We start from the raw sequence: 27,048 nt of genomic DNA on the forward strand, positions 1-27,048 counted from the left end.
CCCTGACAGGTATTTATGCATGTTGATAAGATCTCCCCGAGCCTTCTCTTCTTCACACTGAACAAATCCAGCTCTCTCAGTCTTTCCTCATGTCAGAAGACGCTCCAAGTCCCTAACCATCTTTGCACCCCTTTGCTGGACTCATCCAGTATGTCCATGCCTCTCCTCCTGGGGAGTCCAGAACTGGACACAGTACTCCAGGTGTGACCTCTCCAGGCTTTCACCACACCACCCCCCCCAACATATTCAACTTACTGCCCCGATTCTCCCCAGTGTGAATTTCTCTTTCACCAACCTCCATAACCTATAGATACAGCCACACAGTCTGTGCCCCGGGGGCACAACCTGCACGTTGCTCAACATTCTGTGCTACACTCCCAACTTTGCAAAGACAGGACATACCCACTTGGACATGTCTGATACTCCCAAACACCCATGCTGTCACGAATGTAATCGGTTCAGCCTGCTTTCTGCTGCCTCTTAAGCGTGTGGTGGTTCCGTGCTAACCATCTTAATCCTCCCACCTGAACGACAGACACTTCACATACCCCTTGCCTCCCCAGTGCAGTTCATCTACACACGACACATCCAGAACCATTTCAGACTGGCTCTAAAATCTGCGGTTGCAGGATAAAGATGTGACATCCACACCTTTCATGCAGTACCCCCAATATTTAACTGACACAATGGGGCTGATTTCCAGAGTACTAACCCATATATTACAAGACAGAATGCCCTAAGATCTGCTGCCATGTTTATTCATCCATACTGCAGAACGAGGTACTGTAGTATGATATGCCCCACCTTTGGTATACCTTCTGCAAAATTATAGCTGATAGTTAAAATACTTATGATGCAAACATCGTTAAGCATTTCTAAGACTGCCTTTACTGAATGTTTGTTCATTCGGTTCTGCAAACATCCAGGTCTTACTCCCCAAACCTCAGGTGTGATTCAGACAGCTCTTCCGAAAACTATTTTGCCTCATGAGTATGCTATAGAAAAGGCTACCTCACAGATGAGGTCAGTGGCCAAAATCCCTGTTTACCCAGACATCATCTGATGCTCTCCTGTCTGCTTAGGTTGCTCTCCAAGACTTCTGGCTTCTCATTAGTCCATGCCTGCAAGCCAGAGACCACTTCTGGTTGCCAGGCTCCCATCCACCCAACTCTGTACAACAGAAGGAGGGAAAAATACACTATCGCTCACCTAAATGCCAACTGAAAGTACAACTTGAGAGCAGGAGGCAATCTTAGGCAACTCCCGGCAGGGTGGGTAAATAAATAAATAAATAACACCAAAATGCTGGACATTATTTTTGTTACTTTGACACTAACAAAATAATACCTTCTTTGATAGAATTACAACATTCTACACCTTCTGGAATACAGTTCCCATGCGCATCAAGTTCACACCTCTGAAAGTTGTAGTTTCAGGTTGTGAGGTGCACGGGTTTGTTTACGCAGGGAATTTACTAGCAGAAAACTACGGTGGTAACACTGCTCTGCTGAAGATGTGTGCAACCACTGCACATCATCTAGCACGCACACGTATTTCAGAGTAAGAATTCTTCTGTATTCATGTATGCTCTTTTTAAGACGACAGAAAGCAAAGAGGAAAGAAAATGTCCACATGAGGATTTATATAGCTATCACTACACTACTATAGCTATAATACTAGCAGATTTTTTTTCTTTTATATTTCCATAAGCAGCCAAGCTGTAAGGCAGGTGCCTCTACATCCCAAACACGGTTAGCCGTTTGTGGAAAGAAGAGAACTGCACAGCTGGGAAATTCTGTAATGTAGATTTTTGGCCATACAAATATGCGCTTGGTGATAAGACATCTGCGAGAAAGTCATTCTACAAGCACAGGAAAGACACTGAGCGTGGTGATGGTAAGACATTTGATCTACATCTCAAACCATTTGGGACATTTCAGCTGGGTCTTATGATTATCAGTAACAATTTATTCCACCAACTACCATTTGCCTTCCTAGCTCTCTTGCATGCAAATTGTAGCCTTGCATCCCTTTTATTACTGTTTGTTGAGCTGCTGGAGTTGTCGTGTGTTGAACCTGGGCACAAACAAACTTTGAAGTGAGAGCAATGATGGGAGTCAGCTGAAAGAGCAGTCTGGATAACCCGTATCTTTAGAACAATTTCCTACCATCTAGAAACTTAAGTCAGTTTGGAGAGAGTCCTGAAAGTCTTTTGCTATTTCTTAGAAAAGTGGAGCAGCAGAAAGTGTGAATTTATTGCTCAGGATGTACCCATTGCTGCAGAAGCTTTTGACTTCTTTTTTTAAAGAGTTGTCATTGCAGCTGAGTTGGATGTAGATGTTATACTTCCCTAGAATTAGGAAAGACTTTTTTTCTTTCTTCTATTTTCTATTCTTTTTTGCCAGTAAAGGTGAGGTCTCTTCTGTCACCTATAAACCTGTTCTCAGGACAAAATTCTCACTATCTGATAGTGCAAGGAGAATATTGGCTAGTGCCCTTGGTGTCAATGGTCCAGAGTACCAAGTTTCACCCTTTAGGAAAGAAATATAATTGTAGTATCAGCCAAGAATGGACGCCTCTGAACACTAAACATTCCTGGCACCTTTCTTTTGAGATTTTTCCCATGCATTCTGAAATGCATAATGTAAGGACTGGTCCAAAGCCTTAACGTATGCAAAATCTGATTTCATGGTTGATTCCATGAAGCATCTTTTGTCACTGAGTTCACTAAAAATGCAAACCAGCCGTTCAAGTCCTGAAGCCAAAGTCTGCAGGACATTACTCTGTCATTCACATCAGAAAGTTTCATATACTGTCTCTGATTGGGTGTACGAGCTTGTGATGGAAAAACGGTGCAAAGTCCAGTCTGCAAATGTCAGTAAGCTTAATTATTTATACCAATTTGCTTAAGCCTGCACACTGCCTGTGTCTGCAGTAGCTACTCATGTGGTCAGCTAAGCCTTGTAGCAATGTTTCTGCTTCCTACTTGGATGACTGAATAATAAATAAAAAATATAAGGCAAGGTAAATGCCCTTGTTCACACATGAATGCTTGGGTTCACATATGAACACAGATGGTCCCATGGAGGGAAACAATTTCTGGATTGTGTTTCAGTGAAAAAACGGCCGTATCATTCTTTTCACACTATGTAAAATGAGGACTGTGCAAAATGGTGCAAAATCATCTTTAATTTCATGCAACCTCAGTTTCTCATTGGTTCTGACTGCCATACTAATTCCTGTTCTGAATAAACAACCGTAAGATAGCAGAAAATGGAGAAATTACTGCCAACACAAAGGACTCCCAGCTAAGGGGGTCTGTGGTTAAGCTGCAGGTGTTACTGACTCAACCCTAAAAGTATTTTGACCCAGCATCATGCATGTCTCCAATCTCATCAGCCAGCTGCTCCAGGCTTATCTCTGAGAGACTGTGACAGACCAGCCGCCAAATGTCCCCTGTCCAGAACACACCACCAGAGCATGCACGTGGGTCCATCACACATGTAACCTGCCCGGCTCCAAGCGCTTCATAGAATCATCTGATCGTTAAGGTTGGAAAAGACCTTTAAGATCATCGAGTCCAACCGTTAACCCAGCACTGCCAAGCCCACCACTAAACCATGTCCCTAAGCACCACATCCACACGTCTTTTAAATACCTCCAGGGATGGGGACTCAACCACTTCCCTGGGCAGCCTGTTCCACTGCCTGACTACCCTTTCGGTGAAGAAATTTCTTCCTAATATCCAACCTAAACTTCCCCTGGCGCAGCTTGAGGCCATTTCTTGTTTCCAGGGAGAAGAGACCAACCCCCACCTCACTACAGCCTCCTTTCAGGTAGTTGTAGAGAGCAATAAGGTCTCCCCTCAGCCTCCTCTTCTCCAGACTAAACAACCCCAGCTCCCTCAGCTGCTCCTCATAAGACTTGTGCTCCAGACCCTTCACCAGCTTCGTTGCCCTCCTCTGGACACGCTCCAGCACCTCGATGTCCTTCTTGTAGTGAGGGGCCCAAAACTGAACACAGGACTCGAGGTGCAGCCTCACCAATGCCGAGTACAGGGGCACTATCACCTCCCTGGTCCTGCTGGCCACACTATTCCTCATACAAGCCAGGATGCCATTGGCCTTCTCGGCCACCTGGGCACACTGACGGCTCACATTCAGCTTTGCCACCCCGAACCCGCCGCTGCCTTCGAATAAACCCGGTCCATCGCCCCCCCCCCCCTCCCACGGGCTTCCCATGCGTGGGGCTGCCCCGCTCCCCACCCACCGCTCCACGCCCTGCTCCCGCCCGCGTTTCGGTGGAGACCAGCCGCTGCCTGGCGGGATCGGGCCCGCCGCTGCCGGCACGGACAGACCGAGGGACAGCAGCGGGGCTCGGGCGCGGGAGGCCGCATGCGCATCCCTGCCTGTGCGCGAGCGCGCGGCCGCGCCTGGCTGCAGGCAGGCGGGCGGGCAGGCGGGCAGGCAGGCAGGGGGGAGGCGCTGCCGGCAGCGCGCGCGGCCTGGCGGGGCCGTGGGGCGGCGGCGGCGGCCCGCGCCCAGCGGCAGCCGGCTGGAACCGGCGGCGGCAGCGAGGTCCCCGCCGTCGGCCCGGCTGCCCGCTCCCCCGCCGCCATCCCGCCCGCGGCAGCGCCGGCCCGGCTGGGGCAGAGCCCCCGGCGGGGGAGCGGGGGGGGCGAGGAGCGGGCTTGCGCGGTTTGCAGCCCGCCCCGGCGGGGAGAGCGGCCCCGCGGCGGAGGCGCGGTGGGCGCCTCACGCACGGGCAGGGGGAGGGCAGGGCCGTCCGGCTCCTGCGGCGGGCTGGTGGGCAGGGAGCGAGCCGGCTGCTAGGGCGGAAAGTAATTCTGCCGGTGCAAGTACTGGAAGAAAATAAAAGGCGAGGGGTGTGTGCGGGTGGTGGAACAGAAGGAGTGGGACCCCCTTGTTCCCAGCACTCGGGAGGAGGACCGCAAAGGCTTGGGGCACAGTCGTGCCAGAAGGAAGGGTCTCGCAGGGCCGTCGCAGGACTTCTGCCAGGCAGCAACTGTTCAGGGGCATAAGGGAGGAGAGCACGCATCTCATTGAATAGGTAACTTTGGAGAAGGTCAGAGGCTTCCGCTGTCCTTATTCTGGGCACAGTTTGAGAGCTGAGACACACAAAGAGGCTCAGGCAGGCAGAGTTACCAACAGAAACAAAGGGATGGATGAATAGCAGCTGGTGGGCTTCAAAGGCTGGTATATAACCGGCAGCTCCCAGTTCCAGAAGACGGGAGTGCATTTCTCCCGGCTGGGTTGCAGTTGTGCTGCGGGGAAACGGGGAACAGCACTGAGGAGCTGGACAAAAGGAAAAACATGCTTTTGATGGAAACAGTAATTTGGAAGGGAAACGCTTCCTTCTCTCTGTATCTCCCGCTGCTCCTTTTTGTCTGCCTGGCCCCTTCTCCAGCCGTTTTTCTCACTCTGCATTTTTCCTTCACCATCTTGAGAAAGTTCCTTTCTCTTTTCTGTCTGCCTGCTTTTGTTTCCTGTTCCTTTCCCTCTTTTTGACTCCTGTTCTGCCCTCTTCTGTCTCTTTCTCCATTGTCTTTTGATGAATGCTGTTGCAGTGATGACTTAGGATTTCAGTGCCTGTTGGGAAGGATCTGATGCAACCACAGGGTGGCTATACCTTGCAGGCACTTTGCTACATTAAGATTGATAAACGTCTGCCCTGCAAGCTGAAGAGCTTCAGACAGCAGGGTAAATGTTCTTGAGTTTCTCCCAGTTTTGGTGTTTTCCTCCTGTGTCTGGCAGTTTTGTGCCCAGAGGTGATGAGAGGGAATCTGGTTTTAAGGCTTCTCTCATTTGTGGGGAGCGGTTTCTTCATCTAGCTCTGATGCTCCCTCTCGCCACCAGCCAGCGTGGTATACACCCGGCACCTGCTTGCCTGCCTGAAACCGATGGAGGAGATGAAGGGGCGGGTGCGTGTATCTCAAATTCGGGTCTCCCGTGGCAGGGTACGGCGCCATTATGGGAGCACTGCTCGGGGGCTCCCTGCGGTGCGAGGGGACCCTTCCCTTCCCCTTCCCCTTCCCTCCTCCTGCGGCCAGGAGCTAAGGGAGGAGGGGGATGGAGGTGCCTCGCAGGGAGGCCAGAACTAGGTCAGCCTAGCTGGAGACTGCAGCTGGTGCAGTGCGATGGGGGGGCGGAGAGCCAGCCGTAGCCGGAGGGGGGGCGGGAGAGGAGCCGTGCTGGATGGAGGGGGGGGGGGAGAGGAGCCGTGCTGGATGGAGGCGGGGGGGAGAGAGTCTCTGCGAGGAGTGGCAAGGGCGGGACAGCCTCCTGCCGGCTGATCGCATGGCTGCCGGCGCATCCCCTGCTCCCCGTCCTTCCCCGGCCCCTCGCCCCCTGCACCCGCTGCCCGCCGAGCCCCTGCCCCGCCGCCTTGGCCTGCCCTGCCCGCCCTGCCTTGCCCGTCCCTGCCCGCCCTGCCTTGCCCTGCCCGCACGGGGCCCCGGGGAAGTCAGCCCGGGGGTGGGCAGGAGGAGATCCGCAAAAAGGGAGAGGGAGAGGAAGGGAGGGTGGAAGATGGTGCTGGAAGGTGGATTGAGAGAAGGATGTTAATAATGGAGGAAGGAGGGTGGATGGAAACGGAGAAATGGAGAAAATCTGGACAAGGAATAGGGAACAAATGGAGGCATATATATTTAAAAAAAGGAAAGAAGAGAAGCATGAAAGGCAGCAAACAATGCCAAGTGATGTTTCAGCACTTGTAATTGGTGCCGTGGGGAGGAGGTCATCTGCATTCCTCACAGTGCCCAGGCAAAAGGACACATTCCCCTTGCCAAAATCCACAAGGCAGTGAAGCCGCTGCAGCCAGACGCTGCCAACATGCTTACCATCTCCAGCAGCTTCAGCGGTACAGATGTACCTTGCTACCGTCCAAAGGTTGTACTGTTACCACCCTTCGGAGAGCAACGAAAGCACATTTCAATACGGTTTGCAGTATGCCTTGTTTGACCTTTTGAGTGTTTCTACATCTCCGACATTGCCTCCCCTGTTACAGCTCCAAGGAAATTCAGATTGCAAGAGCTGTGTTCCTTTGTCGTTGCTGCACAGCCTAAGCCTTACTTTCTCTGACTTGCGCTCCCTCCTCCCGTTCCCTAGCGCTTTTCCATTTTCCCTGCCCGTCTCCCCGCTGCCCAGTGACAGCCTTCCCACGCCGCCTTGTGCCCTCCCCGGCTCGGTCTCCCTCAGGCCTGGGCTGCCCGACCGGCTCGGCACAGCAGCCTCAGAAACGCACGCCCTCCCAGCCATGCCCTCCCCTTCCCCATTTTCCACTCCCCCTCCTCTCTTCTCGTCAGCCCCACTACATCCTTCCTGGCCCGGCGCTGGCAGCGTGTCTCCTCCCTTCCCCATCCCTCCCTCCCTCCCTTCCCCATCCCTCCCTTACCCATCCTTCCCTCCCTCCCTTCCCCATCCCTCCCTTACCCATCCTTCCCTCCCTCCCTTCCCCATCCCTCCTTTCCCCATCCCTCCCTCCCTCCCTCCCTCCCTCCCTCCCTCCTTTCCCCATCCCTCCTTTCCCCATCCCTCCCTCCCTCCCTTCCCCGTCGTCCTTCCCCCTCCTCTCCCCGCAGTGCTCCCAGCCCTCACTGCAGTGCAATCCATCACTCCCAGCCAAGGTCCTCACGCCAGGGAGGGGGGAAAGCCTGGCTCCCTGTGAGGCTGGGGGTGGGCAGGGAGCGCAACTATCTCCTCCTTTGCTAAAAGAAGTGAGAAAAGCTCGCAGAATACAGACCCTTCTGGAATGGAAACCTCCCGTCTGCTTCCAGCTATTTTATTTATTCATTTACTTATTTAGCCTCTTTGTTTTCAAAGAAAAAAATGTTTCTGCCAACATTCCAGTGAAGGTGACTGAAAGGAAACCAGGGAGACAGAGAGAAAGCCAGAATCAGAAAAGCTTGTGCAGAGAGAGAAACCGGGAGAAAGAGCACTGGGGGAAAAAAAAAAAACAGACAGACAGACACATACAGAAGAGAAGAGAAACAGAGGAAGAAATCCTCTAAATAAATAATAAAGAGGTGGAGAAGAAAGATTAGATGCAGGAAAAAGAAAATGTAGGACAAAAACCAAGAATCAAATTGGAGAGAAACCCGAGATGGCAGGCATGGCAAGAGAACTCAAGGAGGGTACAGTAAATAGCCAAAGAAACCTTGCTAAAGAGGCTAGGTTGATACAGTGAACTAACGTTTAGATATTTTAACAAGCAAACCCAGCATGCTTTGATTTGAATGCGAATATTCTATACAGCTGCATGCAAATGAAATTCCAGTGTGTTTTTATTCTAAGAACAATTACAAATGAGGAAATAATGGGTGAATAGTTGAAGTCTTTTTTAATAAAAAGATATATATCAGGGCAGCTGCATTGATGGACAGAGGCAAGAAATGATTAGAATAATATCAAATTAGGTTTATCAGCTACCGGTGTTGCTGCCCCTTTACAGGCATCTTGTAAAGATGTTGTTTATGTTGATGCAGAATGGTCTACATTTGGTGCTGTTTTCATCTCTTTAAGAGGAGAGTTAAATCAGTGCAGGCCCTTTACATGTATACATACCACATTAGGACAGATTTTCATTGACATAACTTGCCTTGATTTCAGTTTACCATCTGACTATACATGGGGAAGGTCAGAAGAGAATTCAAGTGATCTCGTTGAAGTCAGCTGTACCTACAGGAGAAACAGTGATTTACATCAATGCATTTGCAGTAATGCCCAAAATCTTTGTTTGTTCAAATTCCTCTAGTGTCAACTGTAGAATAAAACATAATTGTTTAAAAGATAAGTCAGCCTTTACAGTCCCTGCGAAGGTATAGGAAATGGAGGGATAAAAACCTGAAAGGTGGTGTTTCCTAATTTTCACCCCAATATAAACTCTTACCAATTTGTCTGCTAACACGTATATAATTTGCATTTCTTCTACTCAGTGCAATCGCTGTTCTCCTTTCTTGCATCCTTTCAGAAGCAGGATAAGTGCTGTTAATGCTGACACTGAGGCGGCCTTCAACAGTTTGCATATTTTGGATGTGGCCAGTTTAAAAAAAGGCCTTGACAATAGATTTGTTTCTAAATGTTACAGAATTTAAAGCAAATCGCTTTTAAAGTTGCCATTTCTGCCCCCTTCCCTAATTATGTTTAAAAGCTTGTAGAGTATCCTATTTTTTAATATACTGTAATGTAATATAGTATATTCCTTTCCTTTCCTTTCCTTTCCTTTCCTTTCCTTTCCTTTCCTTTCCTTTCCTTTCCTTTCCCTTCCTTTCCTTTCCTTTCCTTTCCTTTCCTTTCCTTTCCTTTCCTTTCCTTTCCTCTCCTCTCCTCTCCTCTCCTCTCCTCTCTCCTCTCCTCTCCTCTCCTCTCCTCTCCTCTCCTCTCCTCTCCTCTCCTCTCCTCTCCTCTCCTCTCCTCTCCTCTCCTCTCCTCTCCTCTCCTCTCCTCTCCTCTCCTCTCCTCTCCTCTCCTCTCCTCTCCTCTCCTCTCCTCTCCTCTCCTCTCCTCTCCTCTCCTCTCCTCTCCTCTCCTCTCCTCTCCTCTCTCCTTCTCCCAGTCTCTCTGCATATGTGCATATGAAACATCCTCTCTGTGCATGCACCTGTACACCTACCTCCATCTGTTGACATTTTTAACTGAAAGGGCATGTCCGATTCAGGCACCGTGAGCTGTCCCGATTTCATCACATCTTGTAACATCCAGTACTCTCCGTAGCCCCACTACTGGACTCATGAAGTTTTGTGGGGATCTCGGAGCGATGTACACCTCAGCATTGCAACATCTGAGCATCAGAGTAGCCCCTTTGGGGTGTGATTTTTGAAGCTGATCTGCTTGGGGGGGAGGGCTGGGGAGGCACCACTCATGGTTTTGGACTGTTAGGGTAGGCAAAACTACCAAAATCTGTTCCGCTTTTGAGGACTATTAAAAGACAATAAAATGGTACAAAAGGCTGGACCTCAAGTGAGACAGATACCGCAGTGATGGGAAAGCTTGGCTGTGACTTGATCTCTGCTGGACCAGCTCTGGTGAACCTCTCTGCGTAGGTGTAAGACATCCCTCTGCTTCCTAGCAGTGACTTCTTCAGCCAGCTCTGGTTACTGCTCCTGTGCACGATCGCTGTGCCGCGACGGGAGGATTAATCCTGCTGACTTTGCTCCAGGGTTGTGATGTCCAGAAGAGAAGGGAGAAGGGAAGGAGGAATCCATCATGTCTTTACTGGCATTTAACTCATGGGCACAGCCTCGTTTGTATGGAAAACTTGCACCAGTTTAGTTAAAGATGGTATTTTTATGTGGTCTGGAGTCTATAGGGACACACATAACCGGCCTTACAGGAGGGATTTATGTTAAGCTTAAAGTGTTACCTGTCCCCCTGAGAGAGCAGTCTTGGAAAAAGTGCCCTGAGAGGAGCTGTATTTCAGCTCAGCTGCTTGGACAAAATGGAGTGCCAAAGGATATGTGAAACAGCCAGGAAGAACCGGCCCCGAGACAGTACAAGGGACCAGAAAGGACGGATGTTTGTGATAGTAGGAACTACAGAAAGAGCAGAGAAGGATGGGTTGTGTCCAGGCTCCTGTACTTTGCAGTGTTCCCACTTCTACAAAGTCAGACCTCCCAAAATCAGGGACAGATGGAGCAGGCCATGATCTCATGTCCCTTTCACTGAGGACCTCAGCAACACCAGTGCAACAACTGCAGGATAGTGTCACACCTCAGCTGTTAATGGAGCCCATCAGCACTGAGAAGTCATCAGTGTGGGTCCCAAGAAAATTCACTTCAGCCCCAATTCACATGGCCAGTAGCGCTGCATTATTGACCTGATACATTCAAACGTCTTACAGCAGTTCATTAATTTCTCATCACTCAGATGTAACTTAATACCCAGTTACTGTGAGGATGTGTGAAGGCCAGGGAGACAGAGACAGGGAAAGAAATCAGCTAGCATTTAAATGCCTCTCCAAGACTTTTACAAATAGTATGCCCCAGGATCACTTACCTGTCTGCTGAGATGCAGTAATCTCTGGGGTGAAATGCACCAGGAGATTTTAAGGCTGAGTTTGTGTCTCATCCAAAATACCACACTACCATCGCTATAGCATCCTTGGTAAATTCATGGGATCAGTACCAACCTGGAAGAGAACTTTTTGCTGAATCACTGTCGTTGCTGCTGATCTTATGTAAACACCGACAGGCACTGGGGTCAGCGCGGCTTAAGGGAATATATGTATGGAAGTGTTTCCTTTATGAGTCACCTACACTATTTACTGCGGCACAGGTCTCCTCCACACCATACCGTGGCACCGATACCTGACTTTTTAGAGGGAAGAGTGCTTCACCTTGCATCATATCTGCTGTAGATGTCCCTAAGTTACCCTCTGCTGGAGAAGGATGGCTGCATGCAAAGCAGAAGGCAGCAATGTGAATGAGAAGGGAAGGCGCAGAAGGATGCTAATTATTCATCTATCCCAGAAGTGAGGGTTGTCCAACGTCATGGGGCAAGGGCGGGGAAAATTAACACGGTTCTTGTCCGTCCCAAAAAGCAAAACGGTTAAACAGCTGTGGATCCAGTACACTGACAAAGAGGAGAGCTGAGAGGGGAGCCTTCATTCCAGACCGGGGCCTGCAGGCACCGAGCCGCGTCTCCTGACGAATGTGCTCGGACGGGGGGAGCGGGGCTTGGCGTGCCCGTGTGCTGCAGCTCCCTCCGGTGTCCGCAGCGAGCAGGAGCAGCAGGAGGCCGCCGGTTCTTTCCCTGCGGTTTGCCTGGTGTCTAAAAGGCTGAACTGCTTCCCAGCCAGCGGTTCCATCAGCGGGAGCATCCCTCCCCGTCCGCACCAAGCTCTCCAGATGGAGGGGTGCTGCTCGCACAAGGGGTCTGCCCGCACTGAGCAGCGGGGGGGAGGACGCAGCCTTCCAGTTTGAAAAAAAAGGATTTAAAGCTCCAAAGCAAGCAGAAGGCTTGTCCCGGACTAGAGGTGAATTCTGTGCTTTGTGGGAGACGGTGATACATCAGCGCATTGCTAGACCAAAACATATGGCATCAATGGAAGTTTCCAAATAAATGTGTTCAGAACTCACAAGGTCTTCAAGATATTTTAGTTATCCAGTTAAGCAGTAACAGAGGTTGAGTGACAGCACAGAGAAAAACAAAAAGCAAACCAAGCCGTGTGGAAAGGTGTAGCCCAAACGTGTGGACTTCCAGAAAAAAAGCCAAGGATCTGAGAGGATTCTTCAAACTGGGGTGCAGTTATAACTTCCATCACTTTCTTTTGGTTGTTTAATCACCTTTTGAGTGTCTCTGGTGGACTGAGTCTTAGCCAGTCCCTGAAAGTGGGAATGGTGACGGTCTCGCTCCAGTGAAACGGAGTGACGGTGGTTCGGCCAGAAGGCTGCCTTGGTGACCAGGGAAAGGCCTAGCTTTCCCCATCCCCTCTGCCCCTCTTCTGGTGCTCCCACCACTGGTGCTTCCCCCACGAATCTTGGGAAGACCAGAAATAAGAAGGAGCAGTCGTTCTGTCTTTTCTCTTGAGCACTGCCACGACTGATGTTCAGCCACTGTTAGGTAGAAGTTGTGGCTTCAGGTATGACAACGTGGGTAACACTCTTCTGGGTCTCTCATGGCAGTGAGGACATAGTGAGGATTTCCTTAGTAACTGTGTACAAGGCATTATAGGGTTTTATTCCTATTCTGCAATTTGTTGAGAACAAACAAGGGTTACCTAGCTACCAGGATAAGCCTTACGGGATGCAGCTTTCCCCTACAAGGTTTCTGTCTTTCATTGGTGTATGGGGGAAATAGCTTGGGTCATTTCCCAGCTTTCTCCTTCAGCATCCTTGGCTTCAGGACTGAGATTGTGCCTTGAAGCTCATACAAGGGGCACCATCCAGCCAGTGCCCCCTCAGACCAGAGGAGTAATTCCAGGAGCAGCAAAGGGAAAAGAAGTCCCTGAGAAAGCAACAGGAAGCAGGGGATCCCGGGGCTGTTGGAGGAAGGGTTAAGGGAGAGCGGATATTCCAGTGGGGCTGATTCATGAAACACTGCGTGCTTGGAGGCAAAGCAGCGCAAAGGAGTCTGAAGGATGGCATAGTGAGGGGCAGATCTCATTCTTCCTCTTCCTTTCTCCATATATGTCTCTCCCATTTTCTTACATTTTTACTTTTTTTTTTTTTTTTCATGTTTTCCCTATTCCCCACCTTTCTCAGACTGCCCAGAACAGCAACAGCCGTTCCCCCTGTCCCCTGCACACAAGCCCAGTCCTGAGCGGTGCCCCATCCCCATGCCCATCCCCATGCCCATGCCCATCCCTCCCCATCCCATCCCATCCCTCCCCATCCCCATCCCCATCCCCATCCTCATCCCCATATCCATCCCCATCCCATCCCCATCCCCCCCATCCCCATCCCATTTCCATCTGCATCCCTATCCCCATTCCTATCCCATCCCATCCCATCCCATCCCATCCCATCCCATCCCATCCCATCCCCATCCTGTCCCATCCCCACTGCCATCCCCATCCCATCCCCACCCCCCATCCCTTCCCCATTCTCTCCCCATCCCGTCCCATCCCATCCCATCCCTTCCCCATTCCCATCCCATCCCTTCCCTTCCCCATTCCCATCCCATCCCCATCCTGTCCCATCCCCACTGCCATCCCCATCCCATCCCCACCCCCCCATTCCTTCTCCATTCTCTCCCCATACCGTCCCATCCCATCCCATCCCTTCCCCATTCCCATCCCATCCCTTCCCTTCCCCATTCCCATCCCATCCCCATCCTGTCCCATCCCCATTGCCATCCCCATCCCCATGCCCATTCCCTCCCCATTCCCTCCCCATCCCATCCCATCCCATCCCATCCCTTCCCACCCCATCCCCATCCCCATATCCATCCCCATCCCATCCCCATCCCCCCATTCCCATCCCATTTCCATCTGCATCCCTATCCCCATTCCTATCCCATCCCATCCCATCCCATCCCATCCCATCCCATCCCATCCCATCCCATCCCCATCCTGTCCCATCCCCACTGCCATCCCCATCCCATCCCCACCCCCCCATCCCTTCCCCATTCCCTCCCCATCCCGTCCCATCCCATCCCGTCCCATCCCGTCCCATCCCATCCCATCCCATCCCATCCCATCCCATCCCATCCCATCCCATCCCATCCCATCCCTTCCCCAGTCCCATCCCATCCCTTCCCTTCCCCATTCCCATCCCATCCCCATCCCATCCCATCCCTTCCCACCCCATCCCCATCCCCATCCCCATCCCCATCCCCATCCCCATCCCCATCCCCATCCCCATCCCGCCGTGCGGCGCCGGCCCCCTCCCGGCCCCGCCGCGGGGCAGGGGGGTGATGTCATCACCGCTGCTGCCAGCCGATTGGCTGCCCGCCAGCCCGCCATCTGCCCGCGGCCGGCGGGGCGCCGCTGCCCGCCCCCCGCTCCGGTCCCCGCCGTCCGCCCCCGCTGCCCGGCCCCGGCTCCCGCCGCGGGCCGGGCCGCCTCCGCCCCCCGCCCGGCCGGAGCGGCACGGCGAGACGCCGCGGTGGCGGCGGCCGGAGGAGCGCGGCTCGCAGGGCGGGCGGCGGGGCCCCGTGTCCGGGCGTGGCAGTCGGCGGGACAGCGGGGCGGGGGGCGGCGGTCCGTCCCGGCGCCGGGGCAAGCCGAGCGTGGCCCTTAGGCAGACAGGGATGCGGGCTCTGCCGTGTCCGCGGGCGAGGGGCAGCGGGAAAACAGCGAGAAAAGAGGACCGGGGGCTGGGGGGGAAACCAGGCTGGATGCGGCGGCGTGAGAAGGCGAAGCGGGACGGCGTAGGAGCACACAGCGGAGCGGGGCACGGACGTGTAACGCAGACACAAGAATCCGTCCCTGGTGCTGGGCCGTCCTGGGGGAATGGGAGGAGCGGGCTCCCTTCGGAGGATAATAAACTCTGGAATGAGGGTGTGGGCCGCTGCTCCTCGCTCCCCCCTTCATTCCAGATGCATGATGACACCACGTCCCGCCATCTCGCTGGCTTCTCCTTTTTCTTTCTTTTTTTTTTTCTTTTTTTCCCCAAAAAATCGTATTTTGAAGACAACCAAAAGTAGAACGTGTTCTGGGTGTGGCTGCATGTGATTTACCCAATAGCCATAGTGGGGGGGACTGCTGAAGGGGAAAGACAGAGCGTCTGCTGCTGAAGGGAGCGGAGACCGAGGGCTGCAGTAAGTGATGGGGACTCTATCTGTTCTCTCAGTGCTCCTCAAGATAATTTAAAAGTAGCAGAGAGTGGAGGGAGATAACAAGGGGAAACTTTTCTTTGCATGCTGGGGGTGTGTGTGCAGGGGGGCTTAGCCACCTCGATGAGAAAAGAGATGGAGACTGGGGAAAGGAGATAGAAGGAGAAAGAAAGCAGATGGAGTTATATGTTCAGTCCAAAGTGTTTCAGAAACACCTGGAAAACTGGCCAGATTAGGAGGGAGACAGGTGGGAGGGAGGCTGGAAAGACCAAATGGTCTTGAGAGGGAAATGGAGGCAGCAAGCAAAAAGTTTCTGTGCTATAGGGGAGGGCGTCCCTCTTCCAGCCTTAGCTTTCCTCTGACTCCTCTCTCCACTCCACAGGGATGAAGACCTCTGGCGCCTGTATACTGTTGTGTCTCTTAGCACTCTCCTTGTCCCCAGCTGGTGAGTCCTTACGCCAGGGGGAGGATTTCTTCTCTACCCCGGCCCTGCAGAGTTTCCAACACAGGCTAGCGTGCAGTGACCTGAGGAGAAGGACAAGAGACATGTAAATGGACATTGAAAGGGGAAGGACTGAACAGGAAAGGCATGGTGGATATAGGGTTGTAAGGAAAAATTTAGGAACTGGGGACTGGTTCCCATATGTGTTCACTCTCCAGTAAATACTGGGAGTCACAAGAGACAGATGTCCACAGCCTCCACTGCAGGGATGTTTGGGCAAGCAAAACAGCCAGGTCGAGTTGAGAAAGAGGGTTAGCTGTGCTTTGTGCTTGCTGCAGGCTGCAGTACCACCTGTGTTTGCATCATCTGCGGAGCATTTCCCAGTGCTCCACGAAATTTGTTCTGTCATAGCTGTGAAACATTTGCTGTCACTAGCGGTTCCTGCTGGAATGGCCCCTTTCCAGGCCACTTGGTGCCAGGAGGTTTTGTAGTTTTTTTGTATAGCTGTTTTGAGAAACCTATTCTCTGTAATTCAAACCACTCTCTGCTTTTGTTGTTCTTATTCTGATTTGTTGCTCCACTTCTTTGTTTGCTTGGAGTTACTTTGGCAAAAATTCAGGTGGGATCAAATTTGTTAAAAAAAAAACCCAAAAAACACCAAAAAACCAAAACAAGAGGGCAGCATCAGACAGTATAGTCGAAAGACTCAGGACAGACAGCAAAAGATTAATTCCAGTGAATGGAAAAAACTTCGCCCAGGAAAGCTTGTATGTAGGAGACAGATGACTGCACCTATCACATTCAAATCAGGTTATTCCAATCTAGTCTCCTCGGTCCTCCCCTCATGCTGAAGCCTGTTTTTGCTCCCAATAGCACTTTTCCCTGTGAAGGTGCATAGCAGAGGATGCCATGTTTGTGACCGTGAAACAGGACAGGCATCCAAGAGATGAGCTTGTAGGTGGCCTCCAAAGTTAGAGGCAGAAAAAAAAAGGCTGTGGTTTTTATAATGCATGAAGGAGGCCTGAAAGGAAGATTCTTACTTTTGTGTATTTTGTTTTAGCATTTCTGGGTTTTTTTGTTTTAACTTGGAAAACAACAGGAATCACTAGCTGGTCTCTCATTGTCTCTTTTGGTTTTGGGTGAGCTACAGATTCGGTGAATTAGGGTTGCAGTTTTCTCAGACCTCAAGGATGAATTTATTGCAAGTTGGCCAATAAAGTCTAATCATTTACAAAGCATATGAATTGGGTACTGTAGCAAATACAAATTGAAGTGATTGAAAATCTGATAAGAAAGTCACCTCTTTTGTCTCCTCATATACAGAGGTTTTACTTCACTTGTGTCCTATTGTTTTAGAATTGGACCGGTTATCTAGTTATGTCCTAGGGAGGAGAAAAAAAAAGCTAGTAAGAACTGACTTTACAATGTTAGAGAAAAGGAGGGGAGCTTCCCCCCTTTTTCCATATGACTCCTGTTGCAAATCTGGCACCACTGGACCCTGCAATGGTTTCAGAATTTGTGTTCTTCCTTTTCTATCAGAAACAAATGACAAGGTATTCAATATCATTTTTCTCCTCTACTTGTTACCATTAAGAGAATAGCCAGGACAGGGAAAGTTTTGGGCTGCAGCACCCTGTGCACTTAAGTTATTATACATGTCTGGCTCTCCCTGGGTCAGTCACTAGCAGCTGAGCCCTTGCTGGCAGCTGGGTGGAGAACGGAATAGCAGGGTCCAGCAAGTCCTGTAATGCTGCAGAGCAGAATTATATAGAGGTCCCAAGAGTCCCTCTGCAGCCTGCAAGTAACTGCTCTTGGAATGAGGAAGAACTAAGACTAAAGCTCTAGACCTAATAGTTTTTACCCATACAGTGCTCCCATTAAGAACAGAAAGCTAAAGGCTGAGTTCACAAGACATAGCAGGGTGTACTGGTTTTTGGGCTGGTCCTGCACACATCCCTGCAGTACCCCAGATCACTGGGTTTTTCCTGCCAACTCTTTCCTTCATCCCACCCCAGTTATGCAGACATTTCCCTCCTCTTTCCTAGCAGGAAATATTTTCCTATTCCTGGCTGCTGTAGGAAGCAGCTCTCGTACCCTTTATATTTGGACAAACGAACAGTCTAGCTCAGTTTCAAGTTCACCTCTTCCACACAGCATGCACAGCCAAGGCTTCATCGTTCTCCCTCTCCAGTGCACCCAGGGGCTGAGAGGGGAAAGAGCTTCTGCTCTGTGCTCCATACCCAGGCAGGATGATGGACCAGATAATTATTTGCCTAAGGAGCTACAAGACCCACAATCTGTTTCTTACTGTGCCAATGACTTAATCTGTGACCCCAAGCAAATAATTTCCATGACTTGGTTTCCTCTTTTATACAATGGAGATGATAGGGATTTTGACCAGCCTCCAGAGCAGGGAGGCAACGTGCAAATTGTTTTCAAAATGCATCAAATGGGGTTTCAGAAATGCAAAGTCCAGTGGCAGATCTGGAGGTATTTACTATCTTGTCCCTGTGCCTAGCCTTTGACCCTGGTGGAAGCAGCAGGGTTAGGATCAGGACCTGCTGTATCCACAAGTCTTTGAAGAACAAACCCAGCCAGCAGTGGAGGCGGCGGCAGAGAGGAGATAATTTCTCCCTTCAGTAGAGGGCAGTGGTGTCTCCTGGACAGATTAAGCATCTCAAAAAAATTTCACAAAGCCTGCAGACGATAGAAATCCCTCTCTCTGTCGTTCCTTCACTTCCCTCTCTTTTTCTCTTTCAGGCTGGTTTCCATGGGTGGTCAATGGGCAAGAACTGGAAAGTGCAACTGGTAAGTATTAGAGGCATGTTATGTGCTAAAGACTGCTCAGGTGACCCAGTTTGTCCTGTGTAGTTACAGCCTGTTTAATTGCAAATGCTGTTCTTTGTTTCCTTGCCTCTGACATTGTGAGCTTGCCTTTCAGAGAAGATTAAACAAGCCCTCCAAGACAACCTGTTAGGTGTTGTGTGTTCTTTACAAATAATCCACTAGTGTTGGGGTCCTGAATACTTAGCTGAAGTGCATGAAGTTAGGTTCACAGTCAAGGGTTGTGAGAGATCCACGAGAGCTGATAGCTCTTCAGCCTTGAGATGCTGGGGGAATTCTACTGCTGCTCAGGAAAATGCCAAGGAAAAGGGTGCACAAATGGCATGGTGCTTTAGCAGTGAGGCCACTGAGAAAGGATATTGACTGGTCTTCATACTGGCTGTGTTGTTGGGGGTGAATTGCTTTATCCCTCTGGACGTCTTTCCACTTCTGTGACATGATAAGATAAAATGAATGTATGTTTGCATGATGCTTCAGCACCCAGAAGAACCACAAGGGCCTGCCTTTTCTTTAGACCGGAGCCCCTGGATAAGCCATCAGACATCTCCCAGCTATGATCCTGCCGTGTGTAATACCCGGGGCTTCCTGGAAAACTATTCAGAAGCCAGTCCAGAATGTGTCCACCAAGCTTCCCTTTCCTTCACACTTTATCCCTCCATCACACCTACCCCAGCTTTGCCATCAGTTGCCTTTCAAAGAAACTCATCTGCTGATGAATTTCTGCAGTCGAAGTTCTGGAGTTGCCTCCCTCCTTCTCTGCAGTGAGTGCCTCAGCTGTCTGTCCTACTGATGCGGGAGCCAGCAGCACCTTCATTTCAGAAGATGCCCACAGTAGCCATATCTGAGAAGTCAAAATACGAATCAGTTCAGTGAGGGTCGATGCAACATGTGCACTAAGAAATCCAGCCCCAAGCCAGTCACTGAAAAGGAGGATGGATACAGGTGGGATGGGGGTACTGTGTTTGTTTATGTATTTACTGGATTGGATCCCCCTGTCTCATGAGCCTACCGTGGCAGCCAAGGTAATTCCAGCTAGCTATGGCTAGCTATGTAAGGGACCACAAAGTAAAGACAAGCTCTCTCAAGGACATTCTCTCTTTTCCAGGTGAAGTTAGCACCGACTCCCTTATCAGCACCGTCGGTAAGCTCCTATCTCTTGGCAACTTCAGGCTTCTTTTCCTCTTTTCACCTTTACTCCTGCCTACATAGCCCCAGAAATTATCCATTATACTCAGAAACTCCTCTTCCCCACTTTTGACATCTAGCAGTGCTCTTCCAGCATTTATGGCTCTCTGGGAGCCCTTTCTGTGCTCTGTGCAGGGAGATGAATTTGGGGTGGCTTAATGGCCTGTTCTCCAAAGAAATGCCAATCTCACCTGGTGTACCAGGGCTCTCTGAAGCTGTTTGCACTACAGGAAGCCATGCAATCCGAAGCTCACACAGCCTGAGCTTCCAGAGAAGGTTGCAGGAAGGAAGAGACTAAATGACAAGGGAGAGAAATTGGTCATGTTCACCAGTTAACTGGGCAGCACTGGGACACAGGTTGTGTCTGTGTCTGCTGACAGCTAGTGGCCATGCTTGAGTGCTCAGGAGACAGAGGTAGCAAAAAACCTGAAAGACAGTAATAAAGCAAACTCTGAGCAGTGGTGGGATGGGGAGGTGGAAATATTGTTCTTTGAGTACTGTCTTCCCGGCTGTGCCTGCAGCTGTGTCACTGGGGGGCAGCAAAAGGTATGCGAAAGGTAGCGTAGATGGAGGATGCTTGAAGATGAGCACTTGTAGCATGCAATGTGTCTCCTCAGAGAGCAAAGCCTTGCTGTGGAGGTAGCCCCAGGGGAAGGACACAGAGCTGATGGGAGTGTAGGCATTTACAAGACAGGCTAATCCTGCCAGACTCACAATGGGGAATGGGGGAGAGGCTCAAGAGGGAGCCTCCCCACTTTCTTCATGAGTCCTGTTTCAAATCCAGCACCACTGGCCTCGGCGCTGGTTTCTCTCTCTGCTGGGGCAGTCTCTAAAACACATCTCTCTGAGGTGGTGGGGGACCAGGCAGGGCAGGGAGAGGGAGAACACATCTGGTCGATGATATGGTTTAAAAGACAAAGGAGAGGCAGCGGTGCCTGGCTGTTGCTGGGAAGTGCGCTCTGTGTGTAGGAGAGCTCATCTGACACTGATGTCCCGCTCTCCAGGACAGCAGTTCCATGGTCTCTCCTCTGCCCGGTGACATCAGGGTCTCTCCGTGCTCGTCAGCTGGCTAGAGTATTGTAGGTCAAGCTGACCAGCTGTCGTGGGACAGCACTGGAGGAGAAAAGTGGAAGCACGATATTGTATACTCAAGGTGCATGATCTTTCTGGTGGGGATGGGAGGTGAAAGCAACCTGTGTCAGTCTCGTGTTCAGTGTGTGAGACCTGACAGTCTGTAGGAGGATAGATAAGACTTGGTGTCCAGACCAAACTGGCGGTGGCTAACCTACATCTAAACCTGAAAAGAGTAAATGGGAAGCCTCTACAGCAGACTTTGGCTTCAAAATGCTTATTGTTGAGGGGTGAAGAAGAAACTCTTCACAAAGGATGTGCCACGGGACCCATGTCTGCTCTACAGCGTCCCATCAGCTTTAGGACACCCAGCATATTTGCAGGGAAAGCCTGCAGTTACTCTGACAAGTCGGATAATAACATCACGATCAGCGTTGTCTATGAACCAGATGTGGGATGGCTACTGGTCAGGAGTGGTGAGCCATCAGCAGAACTGTGGGAGGGGGAAAAAGGCTGAAAGCTCAAATTAAGATCTTTCAGAACATCTTCTCTTTTTTCCAGCTGCAGCTGTCACACCACCTGTCCTTCTTAGTCCTGGTGAGTTTATTCTCAATTCACAGCCAAATGTTGTGGACCCCCCTTCCCTCTCCTTGCCCCGTCCCTTGCACACCCAGAATCCTGCCTTCCCTGACTGCCCCTAACCGCAGCCTGGATGCCCAAAAGACTTCTCCTCTCTACGCCCGTCTCTTTTGTCTGTGCTCCTGGCTGACGCTATGGCATGTGATCAGGAGAAGTAGAAGTCCTTTATAATGACTGATGAAAACTTGCGCCCGGCAGTCAGCCCTCCAAGTTCCTTTCCAGTTTCTCACTGGGTAAATAATAAAATGTACTGGTTTACTGTGGTACAGGTGGGTTGCTTTATCAGAGGGAACAACAAACGGACCTTCTTTTGACTCCTTGTCATGGACATTAAAGAACCAGCAGTCTGGGGATGCTGTTTCCTTACTAAGAGGCAGTCACAGGCTCCTTGGCTTCTTGCCTAGATGGATGGCAATTACAGCAAATAAATACGTTTGCCCGACCTTTTGAATTATAAGTCAAGATGCCCTTACAGTGTAATTTTGAACAGTAGTGGTAATGCTTTATGGTAAAGCTTGGGGAGATTATTAGCATTGTTGGCTGGGTAGCTGGCACTACATTCATATTGGATTTGTACCTTCTCTTATGGTTTCATGTCAGTAGCAATGAAATCTTTTTCCACATTAGAAGTTACAATGGACAACTCTTGAAAGAGCTTTCCAGTTACTTGTTTTGAGTAAGCTGATGTCTAGGAAGGAATCATGGTAAATCACACTAACTTTGCTACCTTCTGTCTTCCAGTTCAGTCTGACAGCGAAACTACCACAGCTTCATCAGGTGCGTTTAAGTTTGCTGCCTGCACCCTCTCCCAGACCCACTTTCACCCGCCCTGTTACTTCTCCAGGCAGGCGCTGGCTGAGCGCTGAGCTTTGTCTCCTGGAAAATTCTCTTCACCCTGTTCCTTGAGTTAGAAGCACTGGAGAATGACAGTAGTGGAAGCTGAAGTCTTCCCCTGGGTGGCATACCTGGGAGGGGAGGAACTGGCAGATCACCAGACCAGATACGCTGGGTCAATATTCTGTCATTGTCAGTGGCCAAGACCTGGCATTTCAGAAGGAAGTGCAAGAAAACTCATCGTAGTTAGCTACGGGGTTGATTGTCCAGAAAAGAAAGGAACTAGACTGGTGTCCTGAAGTGTGAGATTGCAGATCTATTAGGAACTGCGTCTGAACTGTGTCTTAAACATGTGACTACAATTTACATTTTGTTTATTTGTGTCTGTCCCCTTTACAGCATGTGCCTTCTGTGTTGAGGATGCCCAGTGGGCTTGTTTTGCATTTCACTCAGCTTTCCCTTACTTTTGTCTTATGAGGCAAGGGGATCAGAAATGTCTGCCTTATTTTCCTCTTCTCTAAACCTTCCCCGTCTCTCACAAGAGAGTGGAAAATAGAGGCAAGGGGCCTTCCCTAGATGCCTGGAGGACAGTACCTAGTGGTGAAGCTCTATGTGTGCCAGAATGAGTGCACCTGCCAGTGATGCTGGATTGCACCTCTGTGTGTGTGTGTGTTCCCAGATTGTCGTGAAGAAAAGTTCCCTTGCACACGCCTGTACTCTGTTCACAAACCAGTAAAGCAGTGTATCAGCTACCTCTGTGTTACAAGGTAAGAAACCAGCAGTCCCTAAGAAAAGCCCTAAAAGCTCTCCAGAAACAGCATGTCCAGTTCAGCAGTTGTTTCCTTCGGAGGGTAGAGGTTCCCTCAGGGAACTAGTTGGTGAGGTGAATCCTATCCTCAGAGTGTCCTTTTAAGGTGATTAATTAAAACAGCACAATAACTATTATCTGTGCAGCACTAAGGAGCTGTAATATGCCCTATATTGTAATCCCTATTTAAGGTATTTGGCCATTTCATGAAGTCTTGACAAAGATTACTTTGCTATTGACAGCAGCCTTATTGTAGACTAACTAATCCTAAAAATTTAGGATTTGCCTCCTCATCCGTGAATATACATCTTTATTGCCTGTATCCCTTTTTTGTTTCTTTGGGTCCCTGTGCCTTTTGCTGCTGTCCTTGGCATCTTCCTGGTGATCCCTCAGCGTGCGTCGCATGTACATAATAAACAAGGAGGTGTGCTCTCGCATTGTCTGCAAGGAGAATGAGGTCATGCAAGGTGAGTGATAGCACAAGCTAGCCTAGAAGAACAGCTGCAGCCATCTGATAAGAGTCTCCAAGCTAACTAATTACCCAGCCCCAGTCCATATGTAGTAGTTTCCCTGGACTTGGTTTAGGGGAGCTCTAATGCAATGCAGCCTTGTATCCAGTACACACGCCATGAAAAACACTAGGAAGTAGATACTGTACTACCAGGTAGTATGAGGGCTCTGCCTTCCTCAATCTTGATCACGCTCTGCTAGCCCCAGACGTACCCTTACTCAAAGCTGCATTCCTTTGAGGTTAAAGAATAACTCTCAGTATTTCTATTCATGAATAGAAACAGTCTAGGTTTCTTATGCAGTCTTCGTTGCAGTGATTCTAATATGTATTGTACATTAATAAAGCCAGAAGGAAATGAATAAAAGCCTAAGGACTTGTTCACTTTCCTCATGTATATGAGCATTCCCTAGTTCCAACAGTTTCTGTAGATGCAGTGAAGGATGTACCTCTAACTATTCTGGTGGTAGAGAATTTGAAGGAAGCTTTGATTATCTGTCAACTTGTGTGTTTGCTATGTCTTCAGATGAGATCTGTCGCCAGCTGGCTGGCCTTCCTTCTCGACGTCTCCGCCGATCTGGGCAACCCCTGCAGCTCCCTTGCAGACAACTCCTGGAGCAGCAGCGCGGGAGGCCTGATGCTCTGTGAGCTACCAACAGTAGGAGAGAAAAATGAAGGAAGAGAAGAGAAATCATCATCCACTACCTACAACCCGAGACAAGTCCTTCTCATTTGTGATTTCCCTACCATTTCCTTGCTTTTCTGCCTTCCCCCACATCCTCTTCTTCAGCTGCTGCAGTGCACAGAGTCCCCTCTCTGCTAGTTTCTCATGGTGGCTGTTGTCATCTTCTAAATCTGTTGCTGAGGGTGTGGGATGCTCCCCTTTTTTCTCTCAAACTCTGTTTGGCAGGCCATGAACTGCTCATTTCCCAGAGGTCCTTATAAATGTGCTGCATCTTCTCTTGTTTTGCCCCTGTAGAGAGACATACATGGGGACAGGATGTAGTCCTCTCCGACGGTACAGATGGCCTAAGCTGCATCTCGTGGAGGAGTGCAAACCTTTATGCCCTAGGACTCCTGGCCTAGGTTTCTTGCATGGCATCAGTGTGAGTTCGGATATGGTTAGTCAAACTGAGCCTCTCCGTTCCTCCTGAGCCACTGAGTTTGCTGTGTGATAGCACAGCCTCCTCCTGTGTCTGCTGGCCTCAGAGAAGTGACAGAACTGGGAGATGAGCTGTCCTCAACCCAAGGCAAACCTCATTGTCCCTGTATGGCAGCAGATCATTTATAACTACCTCTGGGAAGTTCTTTGTCTCAAGCCCATTGCCTCCCTCACACACAACTGCTACTGAAAGGAAGAATTCCAGATTTAGTATGGCATTATATTTTTCTCAAGAAGATTATGTTGGAACAGAGTGCTGCCTCTTCCTCTCCCTCCTCTCCCCTCCCCCATTCTGTCCCTCCCTTCCCACTGAAGGAATCTCTTGATGCCCATTCCAGGCAAGTTCCAGGGAGCAGTAAGTGTGTCTGCCTCCACTCTTAAGCCCAAGAGAGCCCACTAAGAACCTATATGTGTCCTCGCAATACTGGGAATTTGCAATGAATTAGCTTGTCTTGGTCTGGCTACCTCCACACCCTCCAGTTGCTGAGCCTGCTTTCAGTATCTCCGCTTGAGTTCCTACCTCCTGACCTGGGAGCTCCTGCACAAAGCAGAAAGGAGTCACAAATTGGAATGGGATGTGGGTGAAGAATTGTTATGTGGGATGTCTGGGTTTTCCTGCAGGTTCTCTGGCTGTGCTGAACTGCACAGAGCCAGGTGCTGGAGGGGAGGTAAATGTATCTGCAGGTATAAGCACTTATAGAGGCAGGCCAATCTGGGGAAAAGAATTCACTCTGGTAGCACTGGATGACTGTGGTCTGCTCGTGAACTTTGTTTTCCAGATGTATGGAGAACTTTTCCAAGTGTGCAGGCAGTTTTCACTATGAGACTGGGTAGGATAAGTGGGGAAGAGCTGTCTGAAGTATATTAATCACTCTGTGTGACTCTTAGTGGCATAATTCTGTGGTGCACTGGAGCTGGGAAGCTTAGCTCGCTGCAGCAGAAGATCAGCAAGACCCTGTCTCTGGATCTCTAAGCATTTTTCCCAACTAACAGAAAGTCAGTTTGCTAGAGCAGGCATTCACGCCTGTCACATAATATACTCTGCTGCTGAACTGAGTACCATTCAGCCTTGCAGAAGCACTGGTCTGCTGCACAGAGCCAGGGTCACACAATGTAGGGGACAGTTTGCTGCACAGAGGCAGACGTCTCTGGAAAAAAGAGCAAAACAATTAAGGTAAGAGCCTCTCCCTGGGACTCGGATTTCTCCTGTATGCAGGAAGAAGCTGGTTACATCCTCTGTGCAGACACAGTTTTGTTCCATATAAGGTAAAAAATGGCCATAGATAGGCTAAATCTCTATATTAATCCAGTACACAGGAGAAAGAATTCCAAGTTATGCGGTGACTGGAATTTCATCCTATATATAGGGGCATCAGACCCCTAAACAGAGGATGATGCTCCTCTTGAGTGCTCGAGGCTCATGAGACTAGGGATGGAGGAGGAATTTCTCTGTACTGAGAGTGTGCACATTTCTGTAGAGAGGAGGGCACTGAGAGCTTGATCTCAGAGCCATTCAAGCCACTGGCAGCCACTGACTTCTGTGCTGGGACGCCTGTGGAATTTGCTTGTGTGGAGGAAGGTAGGATGGAGATGAGATGTTAGAGGCTGAGCTCTTGGAAATTGGACTAGGCTAAGTCTCCACTCTGTATTTAGAGTTGAATGTAAGCTGATATAGATATATAACTGTATAACATAGCTACTGTACAGTATATAGAAATTTAACATTCATACAGTTTGGGGAATGGTTAGAAGCCTTTCTGTTGCTTGCTTTCAGCAGGGAGAGGAAGAGGTGCTCCTCTCCAGGAGAACACTGTTTTCATGCTAGAGTCCATATAATGCACACAAAAATATTAAAAGAAAATGTATTTCCTGTTATTCTTGGCAACTCTCATGTGTTTGGGTTTATTTGCTTCTAGCTGTATTTCCTCCAGATTTGTGGACAGACTTGACTTCAGCCCAAATCTGTCATTTGGACCTCTTTACTCCCTGCTAGCCCAGTCCTCAGCTGCCACCCTTCCTTCGCTCATGTATTACAGGTCTTCGTGGGAGGTCGTTATTTTTTTCTAGAGATACCGAAAATTGTCGTCAGCATTTTTTTTTCCATGGATAGCTGTGCTAGATTCTCCTGACAATTGTTATCTGCTGAGCACAGGGGTAACTCCTCCCAGCCCATGAGATTTGTGCTGAGAACACATCTTTTCACTGTGCACATCATGACTTGCTGGTGGAGAATTACCATCTCCAAGTAAAATGATAAGATGGCTGAAATAAGAGAAGCGCTGTGATCAATCTTCTCATAAGCAAAGAAGAATTTGTTCGCCA

At 49.8% G+C, this 27,048-nt stretch overlaps 1 protein-coding gene across 1 annotated transcript; it reads left to right on the forward strand.

The window, feature by feature from the left end:
• The first annotated feature begins 14,998 nt into the window (after window positions 1-14,998).
• Window positions 14,999-26,601, forward strand: MFAP5 (microfibril associated protein 5). Its single transcript, XM_009467238.2, has 9 exons — window positions 14,999-15,218; window positions 15,616-15,678; window positions 18,436-18,483; window positions 19,625-19,660; window positions 21,337-21,372; window positions 22,156-22,191; window positions 22,928-23,015; window positions 23,450-23,523; window positions 24,091-26,601. The coding sequence occupies exons 2-9, from the start codon at window positions 15,618-15,620 to the stop codon at window positions 24,210-24,212; spliced, it is 501 nt and encodes a 166-aa protein (XP_009465513.1). The 5' UTR covers window positions 14,999-15,218; window positions 15,616-15,617; the 3' UTR covers window positions 24,213-26,601.
• The last annotated feature ends 447 nt before the right edge of the window (window positions 26,602-27,048 follow it).

Source organism: Nipponia nippon, unplaced genomic scaffold (genome assembly GCF_047370975.1).
Source record: "Nipponia nippon isolate SJK-2023a ecotype South Korea unplaced genomic scaffold, ASM4737097v1 scaffold_3, whole genome shotgun sequence".
Taxonomy (NCBI): Eukaryota; Metazoa; Chordata; class Aves; order Pelecaniformes; family Threskiornithidae; genus Nipponia; species Nipponia nippon.

Excerpts from the sequence above, each read along its gene's own strand:
- MFAP5 (XM_009467238.2), top strand. The coding sequence starts at position 15,618 with ATGAAGACCTCTGGCGCCTGTATACTGTTGTGTCTCTTAGCACTCTCC. Across the intron at positions 18,484-19,624 it reads AGAACTGGAAAGTGCAACTG|GTGAAGTTAGCACCGACTCC; the intron begins GTAAGTATTAGA and ends TCTCTTTTCCAG. Across the intron at positions 23,524-24,090 it reads GGAGAATGAGGTCATGCAAG|ATGAGATCTGTCGCCAGCTG; the intron begins GTGAGTGATAGC and ends CTATGTCTTCAG.